The sequence below is a fragment of the Sorex fumeus genome, unplaced genomic scaffold, assembly GCF_029834395.1.
Source record: "Sorex fumeus unplaced genomic scaffold, SorFum_2.1 ptg000007l, whole genome shotgun sequence".
Lineage (NCBI taxonomy): Eukaryota > Metazoa > Chordata > Mammalia > Eulipotyphla > Soricidae > Sorex > Sorex fumeus.
This window is the reverse complement of record NW_026606064.1, coordinates 41,480,219-41,506,294: the sequence shown is the minus strand read 5'-3', so window position 1 is coordinate 41,506,294 and position 26,076 is coordinate 41,480,219. Positions and strand designations below refer to the sequence as shown.

General features: G+C 39.8%; 1 protein-coding gene across 1 annotated transcript in view; it reads left to right on the top strand.

Annotated features, from left to right (window-relative positions):
• Window positions 1–26,076, top strand: part of WDR64 (WD repeat domain 64) — a 180,870-nt gene that overhangs the window by 119,579 nt on the left and 35,215 nt on the right. The window contains exons 24-25 of the mRNA XM_056106911.1: window positions 4,117–4,175; window positions 11,383–11,492. Of these exons, the coding sequence (XP_055962886.1) occupies window positions 4,117–4,175; window positions 11,383–11,492 (169 nt within the window). The remainder of the gene's footprint in view (window positions 1–4,116; window positions 4,176–11,382; window positions 11,493–26,076) is intronic.

Below are 26,076 nucleotides of genomic sequence, written 5' to 3'. Positions count from 1 at the left end.
CATTGTCTACAATTTTCCTAACTACTCCATTAGCCTGTTGCAACAGCAGGGCCTCAATAATTTGTTTTATATTGCTTCCATTTGTTTTATCAATGGCATTGAATCATTGAAGATACCTCTATATTCCATGTCATGAAGCGTTTTGCCTCAATATGATTTTTGGATTCAGGTCTTATGTATAGGTTTTTAATCCAATTTGATTTGATTTTTTTGCATGGTATAAGAAAGGGATCTGAATCCCATTTTTTGCTTTTGTTTTGCATGTGACTGACAAGTTTTCTCCAATATCATTTGTTGAAAAATCTGTTCTTACTCTGCTCATTCATTCATTCATACTCTTTGCTCAAGTGGTGAAGTTTAGCTGTTCATATCTGATTATCTGATTCTGGACTCTCAATTCAATTCAATTGGTCAATTCTAATTTCAGTATTGTTTTGATTACTACAAAACAATTTTGAAATTAGTATTGAATTAAAAATAGCATTATTACATACTTTTTTGATCACTACAGATTCATAGTGTAATTTAAAATCGAAAAAAGAAAAACCTCCTGCATTTTGCCCCTCAGTATTGATTTAGATATGCTGGGGGGGATTGATAATTTATATGGATTTCAGAGACATTTGATATATGTCTATATTAAAAAGTCATAGGTATTTTAATAGGAATTGAGTTGAATATGTATAGAACTTTGGGCATGAATGACATTTTGACAATATTAAACCTTCTAACCCATATAAAGGGAATGTGATCCTAAATTCTTGTGTGTTCTTTTATTTCTTTCAGTAGTGATTTATTGTTTCTTTGTATAAGTCTTCTATCCTTTCTGTTAATTTGATTTATAGGCACTTTATTTGCTGAGTACATACACAAGTGTATATGGTATTGACGTTTTAATTTCTCTCTTTTCTATTTCATTGTTGTTGTATAAAAATGCCGTGGATTTTTGCTCATTGATTTTGTAGCCTGAAACTTTACTGTACAAATTTTTTGTTTCTAGGAGTTTTTTTGTAAAGTCCTTAGCACAGTGGGTAGGGCGTTTGCCTTCCACGCAGCCAACATGGCCGACCCGAGTTTGATTCCTCCGCCCCTCTCAAAGAGCCCGGCAAGCTACCGAGAGTATCTCGCCCCCATGGCAAAGCCTGGCAAGCTACCCATGGCATATTCGATATGCCAAACACAGTAACAACAAAGTCACATGATGGAGACGTTACTGGGCCCGCTCGAGCAAATCGATGAACAACAGGAGGACAGTGACAGGACAGTGAATATCATGTCATCTGCAAATAGATATAGTTTGGCTTTTTTTAATATAGATACCTTTAATATCTCTATTTTGCCAGTAAATTAAATAGTGATGAGAGTGGGCAACCTTGTCTGTGCCTGAGCTTAGAAGAACAGTTTTTACTTTTTCACTACTGTGTATGATGTTCACCATAGATTTGTGGTACAGCTTTAACTATTTTTGAGAAAAGCTCCTTCAACCCCATTTTATTGAGAGTTTTCATTTAATTGCTCTCTTGTCATATGCATTTCTTTGTATTGATCTTTCCTTATATTTATTTTTCTCATTTTTATTGTATTTATTTTTTATATTTTTCCTTGTGTTTTTGTGTTACATTAATTGACTTGTGTATACTATACCATCCTTGTATCCTCAGGACATGCTGTATGATCTTTTCGATACATTGTTGGATTTGGTTTGCTAATATTTTGTTGAGACTATTTCTATCCATATTCATCAGGAAAATGTGTCCATGGGTGTGTGTGTGTGTTTGTGTGTTTGTGTGTGTGTGTGATATCCGTCCGCTTTTTGTATCAAGGTAATGTTTGCCTCATAGAAACTCTTTAGAAAGATTCTTGCTTCTTCAACTCTCAGAAAAAAACTAAAAATATTGAGAGTAAGTCTAAACCGATCTGGAGAAAGGTTTTTCTCTGGGGGGATACTTTTTTATTACTGTTACAATTTCCTTGACACTAATTGGCCTGTATATGTGTTCTCTTTTCTCTTGAATTAAGCATTGAAAGATTTTAATATTTCAAGATTTTATACATTTCTTCGAGGCTCTCCAGTTTTGTGGCATGCATTTTTATAGTAATCCCCAATGATCATTTGAATTTCTGTGATATCTTTCTTGTGATATCTCCCTTTTCATTTCTGATTCAGTACTTTAGCGTTTTCTCTCTTTCCTTCTTTGTGACTCTAATGTTTTGTCAATCTTTATTCTTTTAAAGAAATAATTCTTGGTTTTATTGTACTTCTGGATTGCATCAAAATTTCCATTTCTTTAATTTCTTTATTATTTCCTTCTTTCTATTTGCTTTTAGTTCTCTTTGTAGCTTATGCTGTGCTTTTAGGCTATTTGGGGTGGGGGGGGCTTCTCTTGATTTCTGAAGAGTACTTCCATTGCTGTGAAGTTTCCTCTAGACACTGCTTTTGTTCTGTCCCATATGTTCTGGTAACTCAGATCTCTATTCTTACTTGTATTCTTTCCATTTTCACTTTAATCCATACTTATTCAAGAGTGAGTTGTTTAATTTCCAAATGTTTGATAGATCATATATCAAACATTTTTCATAGATCATAGATCCTACTTTTATTAACTCTGAGTTTCTGATCTATGCATTTTTTTCTCAGCACTTAAAAACATTTATTACAAGGTAAATACTGTCAATTTTTATTGATATGAGAGTTTTAATTTATGCTTTTCTTTTGAATAAAAGTCTCAGGAAACAAAATTCTAGGCTAATGCTTTATTATTTTCTCAATACTTTAAATACTTCACATATTCTCTTCTTGCTTGGATGGTTTCCAAAATATCAGATTTAATTCCTATTTTTCTCCTCCATAAATCAGTTAGTTTTTCCCACTCTGGTTTCATTCAATATCTCACATTTTAATTAAAATATTTTAAGTAAATATTTTAATAAATATTTATTAAACACATAATAACGTAGCTATTCTGACCTTAAGTTTTGAATGGACTACAAAGATGAATTAGTGCTAGTCACAGTAATTAATTGAGAATCTAACAATTTATATCTAAATTGTAAATAAGTAACAACAATAGAGAGTAAAATTAGTTTCTTGGGAAGGTAGCAGCAAGACTTCCTGGAGGATTCCAGGAAGACTGTCAATAAAGGTAATACTTGAGTTTTACTAAATAGTAAAAATTTACATGAAAATTATTACTAACACTCTAATATTATAGATTTTAAAATTCAATACTTTTATTTATTAATCTCTATATTTTAGCATTTGACTGTTATAAGATTAGCAACTATTGTTTCTCTCAAAATTGGGATTTTGAGGGCTAGAGAGATAGTATAATGGGCTGGGTACTTGCTTCACACACAATTAGCCCAGGTTCTATCCCAGCACCACATATGTTCTCTCAGGAATCTGTAGGAATAATTCCTGAGCACAGGGTCAAGAATAAAGCTTGAGCACTGCCAGGTCATGGCTCAAAACCAAAAAAAAAAAAAATTAAATTTAGATTTTGTAAGAACTGTCATTTTGGATTGTAGAATTATTACTGACATAATAGTTTGGACTACATTTGATGGTATATTTACTTATATTCCATCTGTCCTCGTGTCTAGAAGAACTTTGATTCTAAGTCTCTAAGACAAACTTCTATTTTCAGAAAAAAAATACTACATTACAGATTGATGGGCTGAAACAATAGCCCAGTGGGTAGGGCATTTGCCTTACATGCAGCCCATCCGGCTGACCCGGGTTCGATTCCTCTGCCCTCTTGGAGAGCCTGGCTACCGAGAGTATCTCACCTGCATGGCAAAGCCTGGAAATCTACCCGTGATGTATTCAATTATGCCAAACACAGTAACAACAAGTCTCACAATGGAGATGTTACTGGTGCCCGCTCGAGCAAATCGATGAACAACTGAAGGACAGTGCTACAGTGCTACAAATTGATAAAAAAAAATTTTTATTTGTGTTTTTTCAGATTCTGTTTATTTTAATAAATTATAAATTTATTAAATTTATAAACTTATGAATTCCTAAAAATATAATTTGATAGTCTATATACTATTTACTTTTATAATAAATAATATATATCTAATTAAATATTAAAATATTTAAATTTCTTACAGAAGGACACGTTATTCTTTGCAATGTTGGTTCTTTTCTGGATCCACCCTATGAAGAAAAGGTAAACTTTAGTTTTAGTTGAATTAATGAAGCATCACATATTTATTGAGCATTTCCTGGTATTTTATACTACCAAAAAAGAGAAACATATAATACTATTTAAACAAAGTACATGTAAAAATAACATTGGTCTACTGGTGAAAAGAGAATGATTGAGTAAGAGTGAACTAGGTCATTTTACATATCTTTACGTTTTGACTTACTTGGAAGAATCTATGTAGAAACTTAGAACTTCATACAGTGTGCATGCATAGTTTATCTATTTTACACAACATAGAAAAAATTTCACAACCAGAACTTTTATTATCAGAACTTTTTTTATGACATCTTGTTGTCTCATTCCTACTTTGGACAAACTTGCAGGCTATCGAATGTAGCCTGCCCACAGGGCAGAGTCTGGCAAACTCCCCGTGGCGTACCAAATATGCCAAATACCAGTAACAATGATGGGTCTCATTCTCCTAAATAGCCTTGAATATAATCTCAGGGCTAGGATGAAAGAGACGTTACTGGGGCCTGCTCGAGGCAATCGACGAATAACAGGATGATGAAATGGAAAAAAAAATAGGAAAAATTTCACAACCTTTTACTGAAAGGCTAGTTTAATGTCCAACCATTATTATTCTCGAGTCTTCACACTTATTCTAAATAATTTTTAACATTTAAATATATTATTTCATTTTAGTGTTAATAAAATATACATATCACCACTTTATTTTTATAACCATTTAAATGTGCACTTCTTGTATGTTGTGTGTTGTGGGCATAAAGATTTAACTTCTGATACTGGAGCCATAGAACAGCAAATAGTGTGCTTCCTTTGCATGGGGACGACCCAGTTTCAATGTCCACCACCACATATTTCTTCCTGAGTACCACCAAGAATGATCCCTGAGCATGACTAGGAGCAAGCCCTGAGCACATCCAGGCACACTCAAAATACTCAAAAAATAGAGATAGATATATATTCCATACATACATTTGTCATTTGGTTTTAGATAGATAGGTAGGTAGGTAAATAGGTCAAGCCACTTGTCTTGCACTTAGCCAATCCCAGTGCAATCCCGGCACTTCAGATGGTCCTCCAAGCACTACAAAGAGTAAGTCCTGAGCACTTTAGCTGAGTGGCCCAAATATGGATATATATATATATATATATCGTGATATATATATATATATATATCACGATCCCGATAATCCTATTGTTCGTTGATTGCCTCAAGCAGGCACCAGTAAGGTCTCCTTCTTCCTAGCCCTGACATTTTAAAAGAGCCATTTCAATGCTCTTTCATGGTTAGGAGAATGAGACCCATCGTTGTTACTGGTATTTGGAATATTGAGTACGACACGGGAAGTTTGCCAGACTCTGCCGTGCGGGCAGGATACTTTTGGTAGCCTGCCAGGTTCTCCAAAGGAAAAATAAGATAATAGATGTCACGCAGGCGCTAATGGGCCCGCATGCTTCCAGAAGCTGGGTTTTATCGTCTCTGTGTCGTGGCCGTTGATGGGACCAACCTGGCGCTGGCGGCAGTTGGTGGGTGTGACGCCTACCTACTGGAAGATGGGGGGTCTGGGTGGAGAAGGCCCAAACCCAGTCCGAGCAGGCTTAGAGATCTCAGCCCCGGGACCCGCATGCCTGGGTTCCTCTGCCAGTTCTTTCATGCATAAGGCCCGTCCAGACGTGTGGAGAGTGTTTCCAGCATGGCGGTGGCTGGCTCCAGAGATCCTCAGTTGCTGGGGCTCTGCTGCTGGGGGGGTGGGGGAGGGATCAACCCGCCCTCCTCCAAGGGTCCCCGGTGAGGACAGCCAGGCACAGGGGCAGGAGACTCTGCACTGTTCTCTTCCGGGAGCTGGGTTTTATAGTCTCTGCGTCTTGGCCGTTGATGGAAGATAAAGATAGATAGATAGATAGATAGATAGATAGATAGATAGATAGATAGATAGAGATATTGTATATATTGCCAATTCCCAACACAAAGTGTGCACCAAGGCAGCACTACATTGGAGCTGAAGCTATTGCACAGCAGGTATGGCATTTGCCTTGCATGCAGCCAGCCAACCTGGGTTTGATCCCCGACATCCCATATGGTCCTTCGTGCACTGCCACGAGTAATTCCTGAGTTAAGAGTCAGGAGCAACCCCTGTGCATTTGTGATCACTAAGTGTGACCCAAAAAGTAAAAAAAAATCTTTAAAGTTCATAAAAATTAAAAACACATTTATTAAAATTGAATTACATTAATAATGAAAATTATTTCTATAACGTTTTCACCAATTTAAAAGAACATCAATTTTAATCATTTATTTAATCCATATCAAGACAAGATGATTTTTCATATCAACTTTTTATTTTCCATTTTGTGCACGGCTGCCTATTTATAAATTAACAACAAAATATGATTCTACAATGCCTCTTATTATGAAACTAACACATTCTTCACTAAACCAAATGTCATTCAGTAAATTATAGGGTAATCTGTTTTTATGTTGTTACAAAGTCATCCCCTAGAACGCAAATACTCTGATATAACATAATTAAAACTTCACACAAAGAAATCATATATTATATTGCATAAACATACCCTAAAATATGTCTTAAGAGTAGCATATGCCTAACCTTTATTAAAATCTAAATGAATATGTTTATAGGAGAACTATGAGTTACTGATCTCACAATGCTATGAGGTAAAGAAATCAAGAAGCAATATCTTAATCAGTGAATGTTACTGAAGGACTATCTTCTCTACTAGCAATTTAAAATCACATTGTTTTAATTCTGAGGCATATTTATGGCCTTTAATCTTTTTTTAAAATTTTTATTAGTGAAACACCATGAGGTACAATTGTATACTTACAAATTTTTGTGCTTGAGTTTCAATTATATAGTGATCAAGTACCCATCCCTCCACCAGTGCCCACTCTCCACCACCACGGATCCCAGTACCCCTCCCACCAGCCATTCCCTCCCCCCCCCCCCCGCCCATCCCACACTGCCTCTGTGGCAGGGCATTCCCTTTTGTTTTCTCTCTCCTTTTGTGTGCTGTAGTCTGCAAAAGAGGGCTTGAGTGGCAATCATGTTCGGTCTATAGTCTTCTTTTAGCATGCTTCTCCCATCCTGGGAGGATCTTCCCAACACCCTTCATGCTCCCTTCTCTATCTGAGCTTCCTTTTCCCCCAGCATGTGTGACTGGCCTCCAAGCCATGGAGTGAACCTCCTGGTACTTACCTCAGCTAGTCTTGTGTGTTAGTCTCCTACTTTGTTTCTTTATGTTCCCCAGATGAACGCAATCTTTCTATGTCTGTCTCTCTCTTTCTAACTCATTTCACTTAGCATGATACTTTCCATGTCGTACCACTTGTATGTAAATTTCATGACTTCATCCTTTCTAACAGCTAAATAGTACTCCATTGTGTAGATGTACCAAAGTTTCTTTAACCAGTCATCTGTTCTTGGGCATTCAGGTTTTTTCCAGATTCTGGCTATTGTAAAGTGTGCTGCAATAAACAAACAAGTGCAGATGTCACTTCGACTCTACTTTTTTGCCTCTCTGGGATATATTCCCAGAAGTGGTATTCCTGGGTCAAATGGGGGCTCAATTTCTAATTTTTTGAGAATCGTCCATATTGTTTTCCAAAAGGGCTGAACCAGTCGACATTCCCATCAGCAGTGAAGGAGGGTCCCTTTCCCAACACATCTGTGCCAGCACCGGTTGCTTTTGTTCTTTTGGATGTGGGCCAGTCTCTGTTGTGAGAGATGATATCGCATTGTTGTTTTGATCTGCATCTCCCTGGTGATTAATGATGTAGAGCATTTTCTCATGTGCCTTTTTGCCATTCGGATTTCTTCTTTGAGAAAGTTTCTGTTCATTTCGTCGCCCCATTTTTTGATGGAGTTGGATGTTTTCTTCTTGTGAAGTTCAACCAGTACTTTGTATATCCTTGATATCAACCCCCTGTTGGATGTGTATTAGGTGAATATCCTTTCCCATTCTGTAGACTGTCTTTGTATTTTGGTCACTGTTTCTTTAGAGATGCAAAAGCTTCTTAGTTTAAGATAGTTCTGTTTGTCTATCTCTGTTTTCACTTGCTTGGCCAGGGGTGTGACATCTCTGAAGATACCATTAGCATCAATGTCATGGAGGGTTTTGCCAAATTTGTCTTCAGTGTACCTTATAGATTCTGGTCTGATGTTGAGGTCTTTAATCCAAATCTTACTTTTGTACATGGTGTTAGGCAGAGGTCTGAGCCCATTTTTTTTGCCTGGAGCCATCCACATTTGCCGGCACAATTTGGTAGAGGCTTTCCTTACTCCACTTACTTCATTTTTCTTGCTTTTTAATCAAAGATTAGATGATCATATGTTTGAGGGGAGATGTCAGTATATTCAACCCTTTTCCGTTGGTCTGCAGCTCTGCTTTTGTTCCAGTACCATGCTATTTTAATCATTACTGCTTTGTAGTAGAGTTTGAAGTTAGGGAGGTTGATTCCTCACATTTTCTTTTCCCGAGAATTGCTTTATCTATTCGTGGGGGCTTATTGTTCCATATGAATTTCAGGAGTGTTTGCTCCATTTCTTTGAAGAATGTCATGGGTATCCTTATAGGGATCGCATTGAATTTGTACAATGCTTTGGGAAGTATTGCCATTTTGACAATGTTAATTCTCCCGATCCATGAGCAGGGGATATCTTTCCATTTTCTCATGTCCTCTTTTATTTCCTGAAGGGATCTGTACAACAGTAAGAACTTTCAATTCTAAATGTATATGCACCTAATGAGGGACCAGCAAGGTACTTAAAACAACTACTCATAGACTCGGAGAAAGACTTTGATAACAACACAAAACTAGTGGGAGATTTCAACACCGCTTTATCATCTCTTGATAGGCCAACCAGACTCAAGCTTAGCAAGGACATACTTCATCTAAGAGAAAAAAAAATGGAAGAAAGGGATTTAGTACAGGATACTTCATACTCAAAAAGCTGAATACACATTCTTCTCAAGCGTGCATGGAACATTCTCCAAGATAAACCACATGCTGAGCCACAAAACATACCTCCATAAAATTAAGAAGATAGAGATTGTATCAACAATCTTCTCAGACCATAATGTGCTGAAATTAGAAGTAATCATAGACAAAAACAGAAAACTAAATCAAACACCTGGAAATCAAACAGTTCACTATTGGACAACGAGTGGCTTAGAAAGGAAATCAAAAGATTCCTGAAAATGAATGAAAATGAGGACAAGAGTTACCAAAATTTATGGGGCACAGCAAAATCTATGTTAAGAGGAAAGTTTATAGCTCTACAAGCATTCCTCAGGAAGGAGGAGTGAGCCCACATAAGTAAACTAACCTCAGTGTTTAAGAGCTTGGAGAAGGATCAACAAAAGGAGCCCAATCCGAACAGGAGGAAGGAAATAATAAAACTCGGAGCAGATATTAACAATATGGCCTTTAATCTTTAGGGTAAGACACATCCAGAGAGAACATACCAGTTAATCCGAACACTGTTTTTGAACGGAAATGATTTAAACTCTTTATATACTTCTTGTGGGATATAGTTATCATGTATTCCACCTCTACCCCACCCTCCAAAGAAAATAGAAAACTGGGGCCGAAGAGATAGTACAGCTGGTAGAGCTTTAACTTGCATGTGGCCAACCCAAGTTGGATCCCTGGCATCCTATATGGTCCCCTCAAGCATGGACAGGAGCGATCCCTGAATGCAGGGCCAGAAGTAACACCTGAGCATCACCAGGTATTTTCCCAAAACTAGAATAAAAAGCCTCTATTAATCTATGCATAAAATTTAAAAATGGGAAATGTCATTTTTGACAATGTCCTCTTTTGTCTTTTCTTTTGAACTCTTCTCCCTATTCTTCTATATGTTCACTCTCCACTACAACCTCCAGCTTTCTTTAAGGGATTTTTATGTGTTTGTTTGAAGGTTCTTTTGCTTGTTTTTTGTTTTGTTTTATTTTGTTTTGCCACAGCCAGAAATACTCGGGCTAAATTATTTTGGCTCTGTGTTCAGGATCACTACTGCAGGTGCTGAAGGGACCATATACAGTGCCTAGGATCAAACCTGGGTCAGCCCCAGCAATACCACTCCTGGGAATATATCCCAGAGAGGCAAAAATGTATAGTCGAAGTGACATCTGCACTTGTTTGTTCATTGCAGCACTCTTTACAATAGCCAGAAACTGGAAGAAACCTGAATGCCCAAGAACAGATGACTGGTTAAAGAAACTTTGGTACATCTACACAATGGAGTACTATGTAGCTCTTAGAAAAGATGAAGTCATGAAATTTACATACAAGTGGTACAATATGGAAAGTATCATGCTAAGCGAAATGAGTCAGAAAGAGAGGGATAGACATAGAAAGATTGCATTCATCTGGGGGATATAAAGTAACAAAGTATGAGATTAATACCCAAGAATAGCTGAGATCAGCACCAGGAGGATTACTCCATAACTTAGAGGCCAGCCGGGTATCCTAGAGGAAAGGGCTGTTCAGATAGAGAAGGGAGCACCAAATAAAGGATGTTTGGAGGATCCTCCCAGGAGGGGAGATGCATGTCGAAAGTAGACTATGGACTGAACATGTTTGCCACTCAATGCCTCTTTTGCAGACCACAACACCCAAAAGGAGAGAGAGAACACAGGGGATTGCCCTGCCACAGAGACAGGGGGGATGGGGGGATGGGGGTGGGAGGGATATTATCCATGGTGGTGGAAAATGGGCACTGGTGGAGGGATGGGTATCTGATCATTGTATAATTGAAACCAAAGCACAAAATATTGTAAATCTACAACTTTAAAAAAATAAAATAAGGGAAAAAAAAAAAAAACCTGGGTCAGCATACGTAAGGCAAGCACTCTTCCCACTGTACTGTCTTCCACCTCAAAGGTTTTTCTTTAATCTAGTCATTACTAATCTTCAACTAACTTAATTTCTAATTCTCAACTAAATGCTAAATTGGTAAAAATGATAACTCTTCTACCAGACGAAAGTATAGATTAAAAATACATCAAAAATTGAGTATTGAATACTTCAAAAAAGAAAAACTAAGATATGGACTTTATCATCTTGCACACTTATTCATTCATGTTTGGATATTTGATGATTAATGACTTTGCTCAAGGTTGAAATTTAATCATCACATACTAATTCCAAGTGACATGCTTTATTGTTCCTATCTAGAAATTCAAGCAGCTGCTTGCCTGGCGTGCTCATTCTTTGGAAATCATTCAAATAATCTATGTAGAAGAAAAACAGTTGGTGATTACTGCCTCCATTGATGGCTCAGTAAGGTACGGAGCTTCCTATTGCAAATTCACGGTTTTGAGCATGAAAGTTAAGGGATTTTAAGTTAAATTTTTTAAGTGCGTAGTTTAAATATAATCTTCTATAACTGACATATGAATTAAAGGTGGAACAAAAAGGTTTTAAGTAGAATGTCATTTCATTTGGAACTATTTTTCATGCCCAAGAAAATAAGAAGCCATCCAAGTTTATCCTTGTAGATAGTATCATAATCACAATCACGATCATCCTGTTGTTCATCAATTGCCTTGAGCAGGCATCAGTAACGTCTCCTTCGTCCTAGCCCTGAGATTTTAAAAAGTCCCATATTCAAGGCTCTTTTAGGGTTAGGAGAATGAGACCCATCATTGTTACTGGTATTTGGCATATTGGGTACACCACGGGGAGTTTGCCAGACTCTGCCGTGTGGGCAAGTTAGATTCAGTAACCTGCCAGGTTGTCCAAAGTAAGAATGAGATAATAAGATGTCCTGCGGTCACAAACGCAGCAGCGTGCTTCCGGGAGCTGGGTTTTATAGTCTCTGGATCTTGACTGTTGATGGAATTACACGGCGCTGGGGGTCATTTGGTGGGTGTGACCCCTGCCTACTGGAAGATGGAGGATCTGGGTGGAGGATGCTCAGCCCCTATCCAAGCAGGCTTGGAGATCTCAACCCCGGGACCCGCATGCCTTTGTTCCTCTGCCAGTAACCTTCATGCGTGTGGAGAGTGGTCTCAGCATGGTTGTGGCTGGTGCTGGAGGTCTTTGGCTGCTGGAACTCTGCTTGGGCCGCGAGGGAAACTCAACCCACCCCCCTCCAAGGCCCCAGCGAGAACAGTCGGGTGCGGGGGCAGAAGACTCTGTGCTGTTTTCTTCCAGGCCAGAGAGAGTACCTGCCTTATATGCACCTGACCTTGGTTTGATCCCTGGCACCATATATGGTTCCCTGAGCACAAAGCCAGAGGTGAGCCCTGAGAACAACTAGGTATGCCTCCCCTAAAAACAGAAAATTAAAAGGAAAACACAGCGAAAAAGATATTTGGTAGTGTTATTACATAGTGTTATGCCATCCAAGTTTATCCTTGTAGATAGTATCACTTAATCACTTAATCACTTAACTTCCCGTTAGTCGTCTATTTGCTCGAGCGGGCGCCAGTAACGTCTCCATTTGTCCCTGTCACGTGCTAGTGTAGCCCAATGGCATCTGTTCGCTCCGGGAACATGAAGGGCCTCAAACCGATCGTTCATGATCTTGACGAAGAAGTCTGACCATCTGGTAGGTGGGTGGCCACGCGGTCTTTTGACATCCCGTGGAATCCAATCAGTAACAGCTCTAGTCCAGCGGTCGTCTTTAAATCTCATTACGTGACCAGCCCATCTGATTTTCGACACCTTGGCAAATGAGACAGCGTCCCTGATCCTTGATCGTCGACGGATGTCAGAACTCCGGATTCGTTCTCTCATTTGACTGAAACGTGATATTCCAAGCATAGCTCTTTCTATTCTTCTTTGGGAGACCTGAATAGCGTTCTCATCTTGTTTGCGTAGGGCCCAGGTCTCTGAGGCATATGTTAATGCAGGAAGAACAGTGGAATCAAAGAGATGTGCCCGGAGCCGGAGGTTCTTCGTCCTCTTAGCTATTTCTTCGACGTTCTTGAAGGCGTTCCAAGCCGCTCTCTTTCTCCTGCGCAGCTCGGGTGCCAGGTCATTTGTCATGTTGACCTCTCGACCTAGGTAGACATAGCTGTTGCATTCGGAGATGGTCGTTCCATTGGGAGCGAATGGGGCGTCAGGAACAAGGCTGTTTCTCATAAACATTGTCTTCGTAAGATTCAGCTGTAGTCCTACCTTTCCACACTCACGGTCAAAGTCGGCCAGCATTTGTGCCGCTTGGCTGATGTTTGGTGTTATTAAAACAATGTCATCAGCAAAGCGGAGGTGGTGTAATTGCTGACCATCTATCTTCACTCCCATTCCTTCCCATTCCAGTCGTCGCATGATGTTCTCGAGGGTGGCACTGAAGAGTTTCGGTGAAATGGTATCACCCTGCCGCACCCCTCTCTTGACATCAACGATCACTTCTTTGTAGAATGGTGAGATCCTGGTAGTGAATCCGCAATAGAGCTCACGGAGGATCCTGATGTATTGGGCTTGAATGCCCTGATTGGCTAGGGCTTCAATGACCGCTTCCGTCTCAACAGAATCAAAGGCCTTCTTTAAATCAATGAACGTTAAGCAGAGCGGCATCTTGAACTCCCGAGAAACCTCAATGAGCTTGGTTATCGTGTGGATATGGTCGATGGTGCTGAATCCTTTGCGGAACCCTGCTTGCTCGCATGGTTGTCCTTCATCTAATGTTCTGCCAATCCTATTCAGGATGACTCGAGTGAACAACTTGTAGATGACAGACAATAGGCAGATCGGGCGATAGTTGCCAATGTCATGGATGTCTCCCTTCTTGAACAGTAGTACGGTCCTGCTGGTTTTCCATTGGGACGGAACCTTGCATTCAGACAGGTAGCGAGTGAAGAGCCGAGCCAGTGTATTGATGAGTACTGACGGCAGGTTCTTCAGGTGTTCAGGTCTGACCTTGTCTGGGCCGGGTGCTGTTTGTTTCTTTACCGACGAAATGGCGTGTCGGATTTCGGAGGGGAGAACGTTGGGAACAACATACCCATCCTGTGGAATTTGGTATGTTGGCAACTGGACATGGCTATCGAAGAGATTTGAGTAGAAGTCATGGATAATCTTCTCCATTGCCGTTCTGGAGGATGTGATGGATCCATCAGGACGTCGGAGGGCAGTCATCTTGGTCTTATAGTTGGCGAAGGACAGGCAGGCCTTACGAATACTTTTCCCGGCTTCTGCCGCATCTACCAGTACTTCTGCTCTTCTCTCTTTGAGGTCTTCCTTGATCGCATCTCTGCACTGCTTTGCAAGCTCGGACGTTAGCTTGCGGTTGCCTGAGGCATGCGCCAAACCACGCTGGCGAATTAGCTCAAGAGTTTTCGAAGATAGGCGACTTTTTGTGGCTATCTCTCTCTTGGCGTTCCTTGCACATTCATGGAGGTGCTGAACCAGTCGATCATATTCCTCGTCAATGTTGTCAACAATGGCATCTTCCCATGTTGCTGCAATAGTACCAAAGAGTTCCCAGTTGGTGGTCATTCTGGGAGTTCTCTTTTTGAACTTTGCAGCCCTTTCTCCCCGCTCTGTGAAGTAGAATTTTGCACGAAGGAGACGGTGGTCCGATCCCGTTCGAAATTTTGGGACAACAGCGACATCAGTCAGGCAAAACCGTCGATTGAATATGATGTGGTCTATTTTGTTGTGGAATCGTCCACCGGGAGACTCCCATGTCCATCGTTTAGATTCTGCCTTCTGGAACTGTGAGTTACCATGGATGGTCTTGGTCGACATGATGAACTCAGACAGTCTCTCACCCGGTTCGTTCCATTCTAGGCCATGGGTCCCGATGTGAAGTTCTTCAGCTGATCTTCTTGGTCCTATCTTGGCATTAAAATCACCCACAATGATCTTGTAGAAGGTGTGGTCTTCTTTATAGAACTTCTCTAGCTCCATGTAGAACTTCTTGATTTCTCTTTCATCATAATGAGATGTTGGTGCGTAGACAACGAAGATAGAAACTGCAGGCAGTGAGCCACATCTATTCAAATGTAAACGTCCGATTCGGGTTGTTAGGCATTCGAATGAATCAATGCTCTTGGCCAAGTTTGTGTTGACAAGGACACCGACGCCTCCAACACCTCTTTTATCGCATGTTCGGAGGAACAATTCTTCTCCAGTGTCGAAAACGGCATGGTGAGATTCGTGCCTTCTTGTCTCGGTCAGACCAATGATGTCGTACTTGATCATTCGCGCTTGTACCATTAGGTCCTCGATGGATGCATCTGATGCTAGCGTACGTGCATTGAAAGTACAGACGATCATTTTTGTCTTCCTTCGTTGTGGCAGCCTAGGTCGGCCTTGAGATTTTGTCGGCCTCTCCTTTCTCATCCTTCTCAGTGCTGCCATGTCGGTGAAGCCTTCAGGGTCAGGTGAATGAGACCAGTTGTAGTTACTGGTTTTGGCATATCGAATACACAGCGGATAGCTTGCCAGGCTCTTCCGTGCGGGCGGAATACTCTCGGTAGCTTGCCAGTCTTTCCGAGAGGGATAGAGGCTTTTGGGGTGACCTCTAATCACCCTTGTAGGTGTTACCATATTTGAACCCTATCAAATATTGTACGACAATTCCAGAAGATGGGTATTTAGTGTCTTATGATGTGTCGCGCGGCCGCGCGGGTCCGGAAAGCGTCCTGGAGTGTGGCAATTTTTCAATAAAAAGCACTTTGCGGCATGGGGGGAGGGGGGTTGCTTGAGCGATAGCACAGCGGGTAAGGCGTTTGCCTTGCACGCAGCCATCCCGGGTTCAACTCCCAGCATCCCATATAGTCCCCTGAGCACCGCCAGGAGTAATTCCCTAGTGCAGAACCAGGAGTAACCCCTGTGCATCGCCAGGCATGACCCAAAAAGAAAAAAAAAACACTTTGGAAATACATGTTTAAAATTATTAAGGAAGATAAGTAGTCCATAAAGATGAACCTAAGACCAGAAAAGTTCACACAGAGAAAACATAGGACCAAAAATAAAGTCAAATGTCAAATAAAATAACAATAGTAAGAAAAGTGAAAATGAACTAATTGCTTCATTGACGTGATTGATCTTGCAAGCCTATTTCCTATTAATTGCTCAGATGGTGTTAAGTATATACACACAAAATTCTAAATGCATATATATTCATATCTAACTATATATAAATAAATATGAAGAGCAAGAAAATGTCCTGACAATTCTTAAAACAAGTTGATGTATATTAAAATGTCTTAAGTGTTGGTGAGATGACTCAAGGGCTAGAGTCCATGGTTTGAATGCTTCAACAAGTTAGATGTCCTCCAATAACCACTGATCATTTCTCCCCTCGATATAAAAAAATTTTTTAAGTCCTTAAATCATGGTATGAATTACCCTCTTAACATCAAGAGATGTAAAAGTTATTTAATGTATATTATTAGCAAGCATAAAAACATAATGTAGGGGCAATGAAGGGATATGTCATGTTACTTATGAGACTCTGAATTGGAGTGTGACCACCTCCACAAACACACAAAAATAATAGATCTCTCCATATGTGTGTGTGGGAGGCGTGAGGAGAAACATAGCAAGGGAAAAAAATGGTCAAAGTCATTGTAACTGAAGATTTTTGTCCATCAAATTTGGGAATGTGGTTAGAAGGACACTAGTGGAAGGAAGAGAGATCTTTGGTTATGTGTCTAGTGTTGGAATGATGTGTGCACGAATAGTGTGATTATTCATGAATTTCCAACGTTAACTCATGAAGAAAATCCTTAAAAAATGTGGGTGGAAATGCCCAAAATGAACAAGAGAGAGAGAAGAGGAGGAGGAGGAGGAGGAGGAGGAGGAGGAGGAGGAGGAGGAGGAGGAGGAGAGGGAGGAGGAAAAAGGAGAAGAAGAAGAAGAAGAAGAAGAAGAAGAAGAAGAAGAAGAAGAAGAAGAAGAGGAAGAAGAGGAAGAAGAAGAGGAAGAAGAGGAAGGAGGAGGAGGAGGAGGAAGAACGAAGCAGAGGAAGACAAAGATGAAGAAGAAAAGAAGAGGAGGAGAGGAGGAGAAGAGGAAAAAGAAGCAGAAGCATAAAGAAGAAGAAGAAAAAGAAAGAAGAAGAAGAAGACAAATATGAAGAAGAAGAAGAAGAAGAAAGAAAAGAAGAAGAAGAAGAAGAAGAAGAAGAAGAAGAAGAAGAAGAAGAAGAAGAAGAAGAAGAAGAAGAAGAAGAAGAAGAAGAACTAGCAAATTCTAGAAATAATAATTGGGCAAGAAAAAGAAACCAATGGGATTCAAATAGTAAAATAAGTCAAAGTATTACCATTTGCATATGACATTATAAAATACATAGAAAAAACTTAAATCATCCACTGAGATGCTTCTAGAAACAATAAACCAAAATAGCCAGCAAAATAGTCAGCTACAAAGTCAACTTGCAAAAATGTCCCATTACTACATTCAAATAATGAGCCAGAAGCAAAAGAGATCAGAGTCCACTCAAATTTTTGTTTAAAAACCTCAAGTACCTAGGAAATGCAAGAGGGTGATGGAGCAATAGCACAGCAGGTAGGGTGTTTGCCTTGCACGCGGCTGACCCAGGTTTAATTCCCAGCATCTCATATGGTCTCGTGAGCAGCAAACAAACAAACACTGTCCTCCCGTTGTTCATTGATTTGCTCGAGGAGGCCTAGTAAGGTCTCTGTTTTGAGACTTGCTGTTATTGTGTTTGACATCTTGAATACATCATGGGTAGCTTGTCAGACTTTGCTATGTGGGCTAGATACTCTTGGTAGCTTGCCGGGCTCTCTGAGAGGGGCGGAGGAATCGAACCCGGCTCGGCCGGGCTGGCTGCACGGAAGGCAAACGCCCTACTGTTGTGCTATCGCTCTAGCCCCTGAGCGCTGCCAAGAGTAATTCCTGAGTGCAGAACTAGGAGTAACCCCTGTGCATCGCCAAGTGTAACCCAAAAAGAAAAAAAAACGCAAGAGATTCTTATTATGACAACTATAAGTCATCTAAGAAAGAGATAAAAGAAGAGCAAAGGAAATGGAAAAATAATCCATGTTCATGGGTTGGAAGAATCAACACCATCAAAATGACTGCCATGCTAAAATTACTATATAGATTTATTAAAGTGCCAGGAGTATTCTTTAGGGAGTTAAATTGGTGAATAACAAAGTTTTTGTTAAATCATCACGACCATCACGACCACCCTGTTGTTCGTCGATTGTCTCGAGCAGGTGCCAGTAACGTCTTCTTCGTCCTAGCCCTGAGATTATTATTTTTTTTTAAAGTGCCATATTCAAGGCTTTTTCAGGGTTAGGAGAATGAGACCCATCATTGTTACTGGTATTTGGCATATTGGGTATACCACGGGGAGTTTGCCAGACTCTGCCGTGTGGGCATGTTACATTTGGTAGCCTGCCAGTTTGACCAAATTAGGAATGAGATGATAAGATGTCGCGCGGCCGCAGGAGCTGAGTGTGATAATCTCTGGATCCTGGCCGTTGTTGGAGTTACACGGCAGTTTGTGGGTGTAACTGTCTAGTTACTGGCAGGTCCAGTCCCAAACTGTGCAGGCTTGGAGATCTCAGCCCCGGGTCCCACACACCTGGGTTCCTCTGTCAGTTCTTTTATGCGTGAGGCTCATCCAAGTGTGTGGAGAGTGCTCCCAGCATGTCCTTGGCTGGGCCTCGGTGATCTTCAGCTGTTGGGCCCTGGTGGAGACAGTCAGGCATAGGGTAGGAGACTCTGCCTTGTTCTCTCCCAGGAGCTGAGTGTGATGATCTCTGGATCCTGGCCGTTGTTGGAGTTACACGGCAGTTGGTGGGTGTAACTGTCTAGTTACTGGCAGGTCCAGTCCCAAACTGTGCAGGCTTGGAGATCTCAGCCCCGGGTCCCACACACCTGGGTTCCTCTGTCAGTTCTTTTATGCGTGAGGCTCATCCAAGTGTGTGGAGAGTGCTCCCAGCATGTCCTTGGCTGGGCCTCGGTGGTCTTCAGCTGTTGGGCCCTGGTGGAGACAGTCAGGCATAGGGTAGGAGACTCTGCCTTGTTCTCTCCCAGGAGCTGAGTGTTAAATTGTTAAATCATAAAACACTATAAATAGCCATATCATACTGAGAAGTCAGAAACTGAGCAGAGTTGTATAATCTGACATGAAAATATATTATAAAGCTATAGTGATTAAAAAATAGCATAGTACTTGAATAAGGATAAATTCCCTAGCCAATGGGTTTGAATTAAATACCCACAGAAAAATTTCAGATCTGTTGTCAACTAATTTTTAACAATGAATCTGGGTACATCAAATAGAATAAAAAGAGTCTCTTCAACAAATGGTGTTAGGGAAATTGGATAAGCACTGATTTTCAAAAACAAAGCTGAATCCATGTTTCACAAAAATTAATTTGAAGTGGATGAAAGACCTTGATATCAGACCAGAATTCATAGACCATTTACAAAAACCAAATGGTCCTGGTATTCCTGAGCAATGATTTTGGAAAGAGACTTTTGATAACTCCTGTAATTGCTTATAATATGTTCAGGTTTCCTATTTGTTCCTTGTTTAATTTGATCTTGATAAAATCTTGGGAGGCTGTGAGATTTTAAGAATTTGCCCATTTCTCCAAGATTTTCAATATAGAATAAAGTGTGGTAATCACTAGGTCCTTTATATTTCTATAGTAGTATTATAACATTTCCCCTTTCTTTTATGATCCTATTATTAATAATCTCTATTACTTTATTAAACTTTGTAGTTCACAAAATTGTTCATAATACAGTTGTTAGAGACGCTCAATGTTCCAATACCAATCCCACCAAGCTTTTGACCTTCCTTCCACCATTATCCCCAGTTTCCTAAAAATCCCCCAAATCTGTCTCCTTAAGCAGCCACAAAATAATTAATTTTATAGTTTGTTACAATTGAATGGCTAATGGAATTATTAAAAAAAATACTTTAGTGGGGCTGGAGAGATAGCACAGCGGGTAGGGCGTTTGCCTTGCACGCGGCCAACACAGGTTCGATTCCCAGCATCCCATATGGTCCCCTGAGCACCGCCAGGAGTAACTCCTGAGTGCAGAGCCAGGAGTAACCCCTGTACATCGCCAGGTGTGACCCAAAAAAGAAAAAGAAAAGAAAAAATACTTTAGTAAACGAAAATTTGTAATAATTGTTAAATCTCACATGGGGTCATTATTCATTGAGCTGTTCATTGCTAGTTGAGCCTTCTGTGTTATTGCCTTTGTTTATTGAACTTTCATGTTACTTTCCCATCTAATCTAGTGCTCCTACTGGGAGGTCAGTATTTTGGAATTTGGAGGTGTCACATGGCCATCTACAAAACCGCAAACTTTAGGAAAGCCAGGATCTGTAGAATTGGACCGATGACTGAGTTTACATTGCTCCTGTGGGATGTGGGTGTGGCTATTGGGGCTTTCAGAAGTACAAGGGGTGGGGACAGTTGCTTGCCCCCAGCCTGAAAATCTGTTTACTTGAAATTTTTATCGATTTGACATCTCTGCAGAGATTGGTTGTGAAGCAGTGGAATTGGGCTGTTGACATGGCAGCAGCTATGAGGTGTAGTTATGATTGACTAGGCTTCAGCATGGTGGGGACTCAGACTTCTCTCTTCCCAAATGTGCCCCAGAGTTTTCAACCAGACCAATATACCCATGAATTTTGTCAGCTTGCCTTGGATCTCTTTGGAGATTTGGTTGTGAATCTGTAAAGCTGGGCTGATGGATGAGTTTACATGGCAGTGGCTGTGATATATAGGAAGAATTAATCTCTTTTTTGTGTTAGTAAGTTTACTTAAAGGTTTGTCAATTTTGTACATGATTTTTTTATTAAATGAACTTTATTTTTTTTTATTTTTTTATTATTTTTTTTATTAGTGAAACACCATGAGGTACAGTTATAGACTTATAAATTTTTGTGCTTGGGTACATGATTTTTAAGAACCATTTCTTGATTTCATTGACTTTAGCTGTCTTTTAAAGTCTATTTCACATATTTCTATTTTAAATTTTATCATTTCTTTTCTTTCTCTGATTGTGGATTTCATTTTTTTCATCTTTCCCTTCTTCCTTTACATGTGAAAATGAATTATTTATTTGAAAATTTTATTTCCTAATGTAAATTGTATTGCTATAACCTTCCCTCTTAGTACCACTTATGCTGTGTCACCTATGTTCTGATAACTTGTGTTTTTATTCACATTTCATTCACATTTTTATCACACAGTAGAGCTTAGGGAATACTAGGGGTTACTCCTGGATGATATTCAGACAACTAAGTACATGGTTCAAGTCTAAGGCCCAGTGATATTGTAGTGTACTGATCCACAGGTGCTAAGGTCAATGAAGACAGAAGAGCAAGACAGGGAGTTCTCACATGCTACCTATACTATGTCCAGCAGAAGTTCAGAATTTTCATTTCCTCTTTGATTTCCTTGATAATCAAATAATTAACATTACATTGTTTAGTCTTCAAATATTTGCTTCTTTTCCATCTTTATACAGCTGATATCTAATTTTATAGCATTATGATTTGAAAAGATAGTTTATACAATTTAAAATTGTTATTTTATTGAAATTTTTCTGTGTGTAAATATGTGATCTACCCTGGAACATTTCTTGTACAGTGGAGAAAAATGTGTATTCATATTTTTCTGAGTGTAGCACCTTGTAAATATCTGCGAATCTCACCTTATCTAATCTCTCATTTAAATTGTTTCCTCAATGATTTTTCTCTCTGATTTTTCTGTCCATTGGAAAAAGTGATGTGTTCAGCTCTTTAATACTATTGTGTTACTTATGATGTCTTGCTTCAGTTATGTTATTTGCTGTATTTATTTTGATGGTTCTTTGATGCCTGAATGTTAAGTAATATTATATCCTCTTGATTAATTTATTTTTAATGAACTTTATAATGCTCATTCTTGTCTTTAGTTATCTTTTCTAGCATAAAGTCTATTTTATCTGATATAAAATGCCTAACCCTGCCTGTCAGGCAATATTATTAAATATGCTTGTTTTCCAATGTTTTACTTTTTACGATGCTAATCTTCATATTTTAATTTTTGTTTTGGGGCCACACCTGGCAATGCTCAAGGGTCATTACTGGTTTTATACTCAGAAATTACTCCTGGAGGTGCCCAGCAGTGCCATATGGACTGCTGGGATCAAACCTGGGTTGGGTGTATGCAAGGCAAGCAACCTACCTGCTAGGCTCTCTCAAACCATGATGTTGAAGTCCAGGTGTATTCCTGTGAACAGCAAAAGTTTAGCTTTTATTTTATGATCGATCCCTTCACTCCATTGCCATTTTATTGGGGATATCAGGCCATTGATAAAGTGAAATTATAGATATAAATGTATTTTATTAGGTGATATTAGGCTGCGGATTTAGTAAAATTATAGGTATAAATATATCTGTTCTAGGTGTTATGCTATTTCCCTGTTGGTTTTAAACATTCCTTGTTCTCTCCTTTCTACTTTGACATCTTCTTTTGCATAGTGATCACTTTTTGTTTTCCAGTTATTTTTCCTAAGTATTTCAATGTTGATGTCACAAAGAAGTTTGTGTCTAAAGCCCTATGCTTATAGATTATTTTCAAATAAAAGCAAGCAAATATTGAGACCGATCTAAAACCTCCCACTGTAGGATAACACTGTTTTGTCCTTCCTGCATAGCCTCAGGTAGTTTAGCTTTATTGGGTTGCTCCCATCACAGTGCTCCCGTTCCTCTGTGTATATTTGTAACTTCTTTCTTTGTGCTCTGTTGACTTGTAAATATTGTTTTTCTCTTCTCCTTAAGTCCTTTGCATAGTTTATTCAGAGCAGTGTCCTTTTTGTATGGACACAAGACAGTAAATGCTATGCTTTTGTAGGTAATTGTCTCAGTGATATTTTCCTCCTGGGCATTTGTTCTCTCAACTTAAGCCTCAGCTGCCCTTACTTCCCCCAAAGGCAGGATCCTGACGAGGGACTGGATGGAACCAGGGCAAACGGTAAACTATGTGCTACCCTGGCACCAAGATGTACCTGGCCCAAGTGCCATAATGCTTAACTATAAGAGCTTGATCATGGACAAATGCAGTCTTGATACAAAAAATAATAACTATATTCGGACCCTGCTGGGATTAGGAATGATTAATCTGGCCTGATCTCTGTAGTCTGAGTCCGTGGCAAAATGTTCCCAGGAGAGCTGCCCTAGAAGTCTCAATGTTATCTCTTACTGTGTCCATACTAAAATAACTAGTATTAAGAGGTTGATAGTTATTGGACTTTGGAAAGGAGAAAAAAACCGTAAGAGGTATTTTGCCTTTGGGCAGTAAGGAAAGGCTTTGGAATACGGTGGTGTTTCCTTTTAACCTGATGAGACCTCAGGAAGGGCTTTCTTTCTTTTTTTTTTTTTTATTTAGATTTTTATTAGTGAAACACCATGAGGTACAGTTGTAGATTTACAAATTTTTGTGCTTGAGTTTCAGTTATACAATGATCGAACAACCCATCCTTACACCAGTGTCCATTCTCTACCACCACTGATCCCAGCATCCCTCCCAAACCCCCTCTTCGTCCCCCCCATCCAAATGCCCTGCCACAGGAAGGGCTTTCTTATGTTGATTCTGCAACCTGACTGGGTGCAGTATCTGCCCAGAGTGCTCAGGAATTGGAGAGATAAGAGGGTTGGAGGGATGAGAGAGAGAGCAGGGTGGCAAAATGGACCATGGAGAGGCTAGCAAGGGGGACAGAGAGAGAAGAATGTAGAAGAAGATAACAGGAGCAAGAACGTGGAGAGAGAGAGAGAGAGAGAGAGAGAGAGAGAGAGAGAGAGAGAGAGAGAGAGCCCAGGCTGTGAGATGGAAAGCAGAGAGATGAGTGGGAGAGACAGAAGGAGACGGGAATGACAGGAGTGTGAGACTGTAATGGGAAGCTCAGAGAGACTGGGGCAGGCACTTGGGGAGAATGGAAACAAGGGCAACTGATCAATCAACCAGTTTGGCCCTCACCCCGGCTGGGGAAGTGGCCCAGGGCCCACCCCGAATGCAGGCTGCTAAGGAAAGAGCCATGGGGACCTCCTCCTGACTGCCTCCCAGATATTTTTTAAAAATTTTTATTAGTGAAACATCATGAGGTACAGTTGTAGACTTACAAATTTTTGTGCTTGGGTTTCAGTTCTACAATGATCAAGTACCTATCCCTCCACCAGTGCCCATTTTCCACCACCACGGATCCCATTATCCCTCCCACCCCCCAACTCCCCCCGTCCCACCCTGCCTCTGTGGCAGGGCATCATTCCCTTTTGTTCTCTTACATCCCACTTTCACATTTTATACTTCTTTACGTATCTTGCTATTTCTAATTTGAGTTTCTTTTACTTTTATATCAGTTCCTTGGCTTGAAGTGCTTGTTGGTGGTAATCAGTTACTTAAGCTACTGAAAAGCTTCAAATCTTCAAATTCATCTTTCAAATCTCAGTGGTAATCTAGCTAATAGAATATTCTGGATTTAAGCTCATTTCTATTCAAAACTGTATTTCTAGGGCCCAGAGCAATAGAACAGCAGGTAGGATGTTGTCTTGCACACGGCTGACCTGGGTTTGATCTGAGCACATCAGGAATGATCCCTGAGTGCAGAGCCCTGAGCACCACTGAATGTAGCCCTAAAGAAAGCAAGCAAAATTCCACTTTCTTCTGGTCCATAGAGTTTCTGTTGAGAGATCTGCTAGTAGTTTTACGAAGTTATCCTTTTCTGATACTTTTCTTCTATTTTGGGTGCATTTAGAGTTCTTCTATTTTTGCCATTTAATTATATTTTGTCTTGCATGTTGCCTGAATTTGTTTGGTGTGGGACTCTCTAAGCCTCCTGAATCTCAGTTACTAACAATTCAGCTGGGAAAAGGTCTTACCTATTTTTTCCTCTTTTATTTTCCTCCTATAGCCTCTATGATTAAAAGTGTTGTTTTCTCTTCATGCTGTTTTATGTATCACTTATGATTTCTTTATTAATTTTTATTTTTTCTTCCTCAGATGCTTTTTCTTCTCAGATGGTTTCTTCTATTTAATCTTCATGTAACTGGCTCATTTGTTGTTTTCTTACCTTCACTGTTGAATCACTCTATTATACGTAATTCAGTTACTATATCCTTTAGCTCTATTATATGTTTGGGGTTCTCTCATACTTTTTTATTTTTGTTGAAGTTCTTATCCACTGATATTTGTATTTCACTGAGCATTAATGAGAGGGTTGATTTAAACTTGCATACTTCTGTAACATTAAGAATTTTTCCAATGGGGGCCAAAGAGATAGTATAGCAAGTAAGGGGCTTACTTTGCACATGATCAACCATCATTCAGTCATTGGCTTCCCATGTGGTCTGCCTAGCCCAAGAGAAGTGATCTCTGAGCCCAGAATCAGAAGTAAATCCTGAGCACAGCTATGTTTAGCCCCAAAACAAACAAAAAAAATCATCAAAATGAGAATTTCCCCCAGACTATTATCTTAAGAGATCATTGTGAATTTCTCCATCTTTCCATTAGGTATGTTTCTCCATGAGGCCTTTCTGTAATCCAGCTGTGTCCAAGACCTGGGTGAATGTATCCATGGGAAAAGGGACTAGGGGTGATCAGGGCACTCACTTGTAAGTGTGCCAAGCTATGGTGCTAAATTTGAGCAGATGTGGCATTACCAGGCAATTCATGTTTCTAAGAAAATGATGGCTATTATACATAGGTTCAGCTGACTTAGGGAGTTGTTGGGGGCTTCACAATTGCAAGTGCCTGACTCTATCTGTGATGCTTAATTAATTTTAAGAGCCAGAGAGATAGTACACATGCAAAGATCCTTGCTTTGGGAATGTTGTCAAACCCGGTTCAATGCTCAGCACAATGTATGCTGACCCAAGCACCAACATCTCTGAGCCTGACCAGAGTTAGGAATAATGCCTGAGCAGAGGTAGGT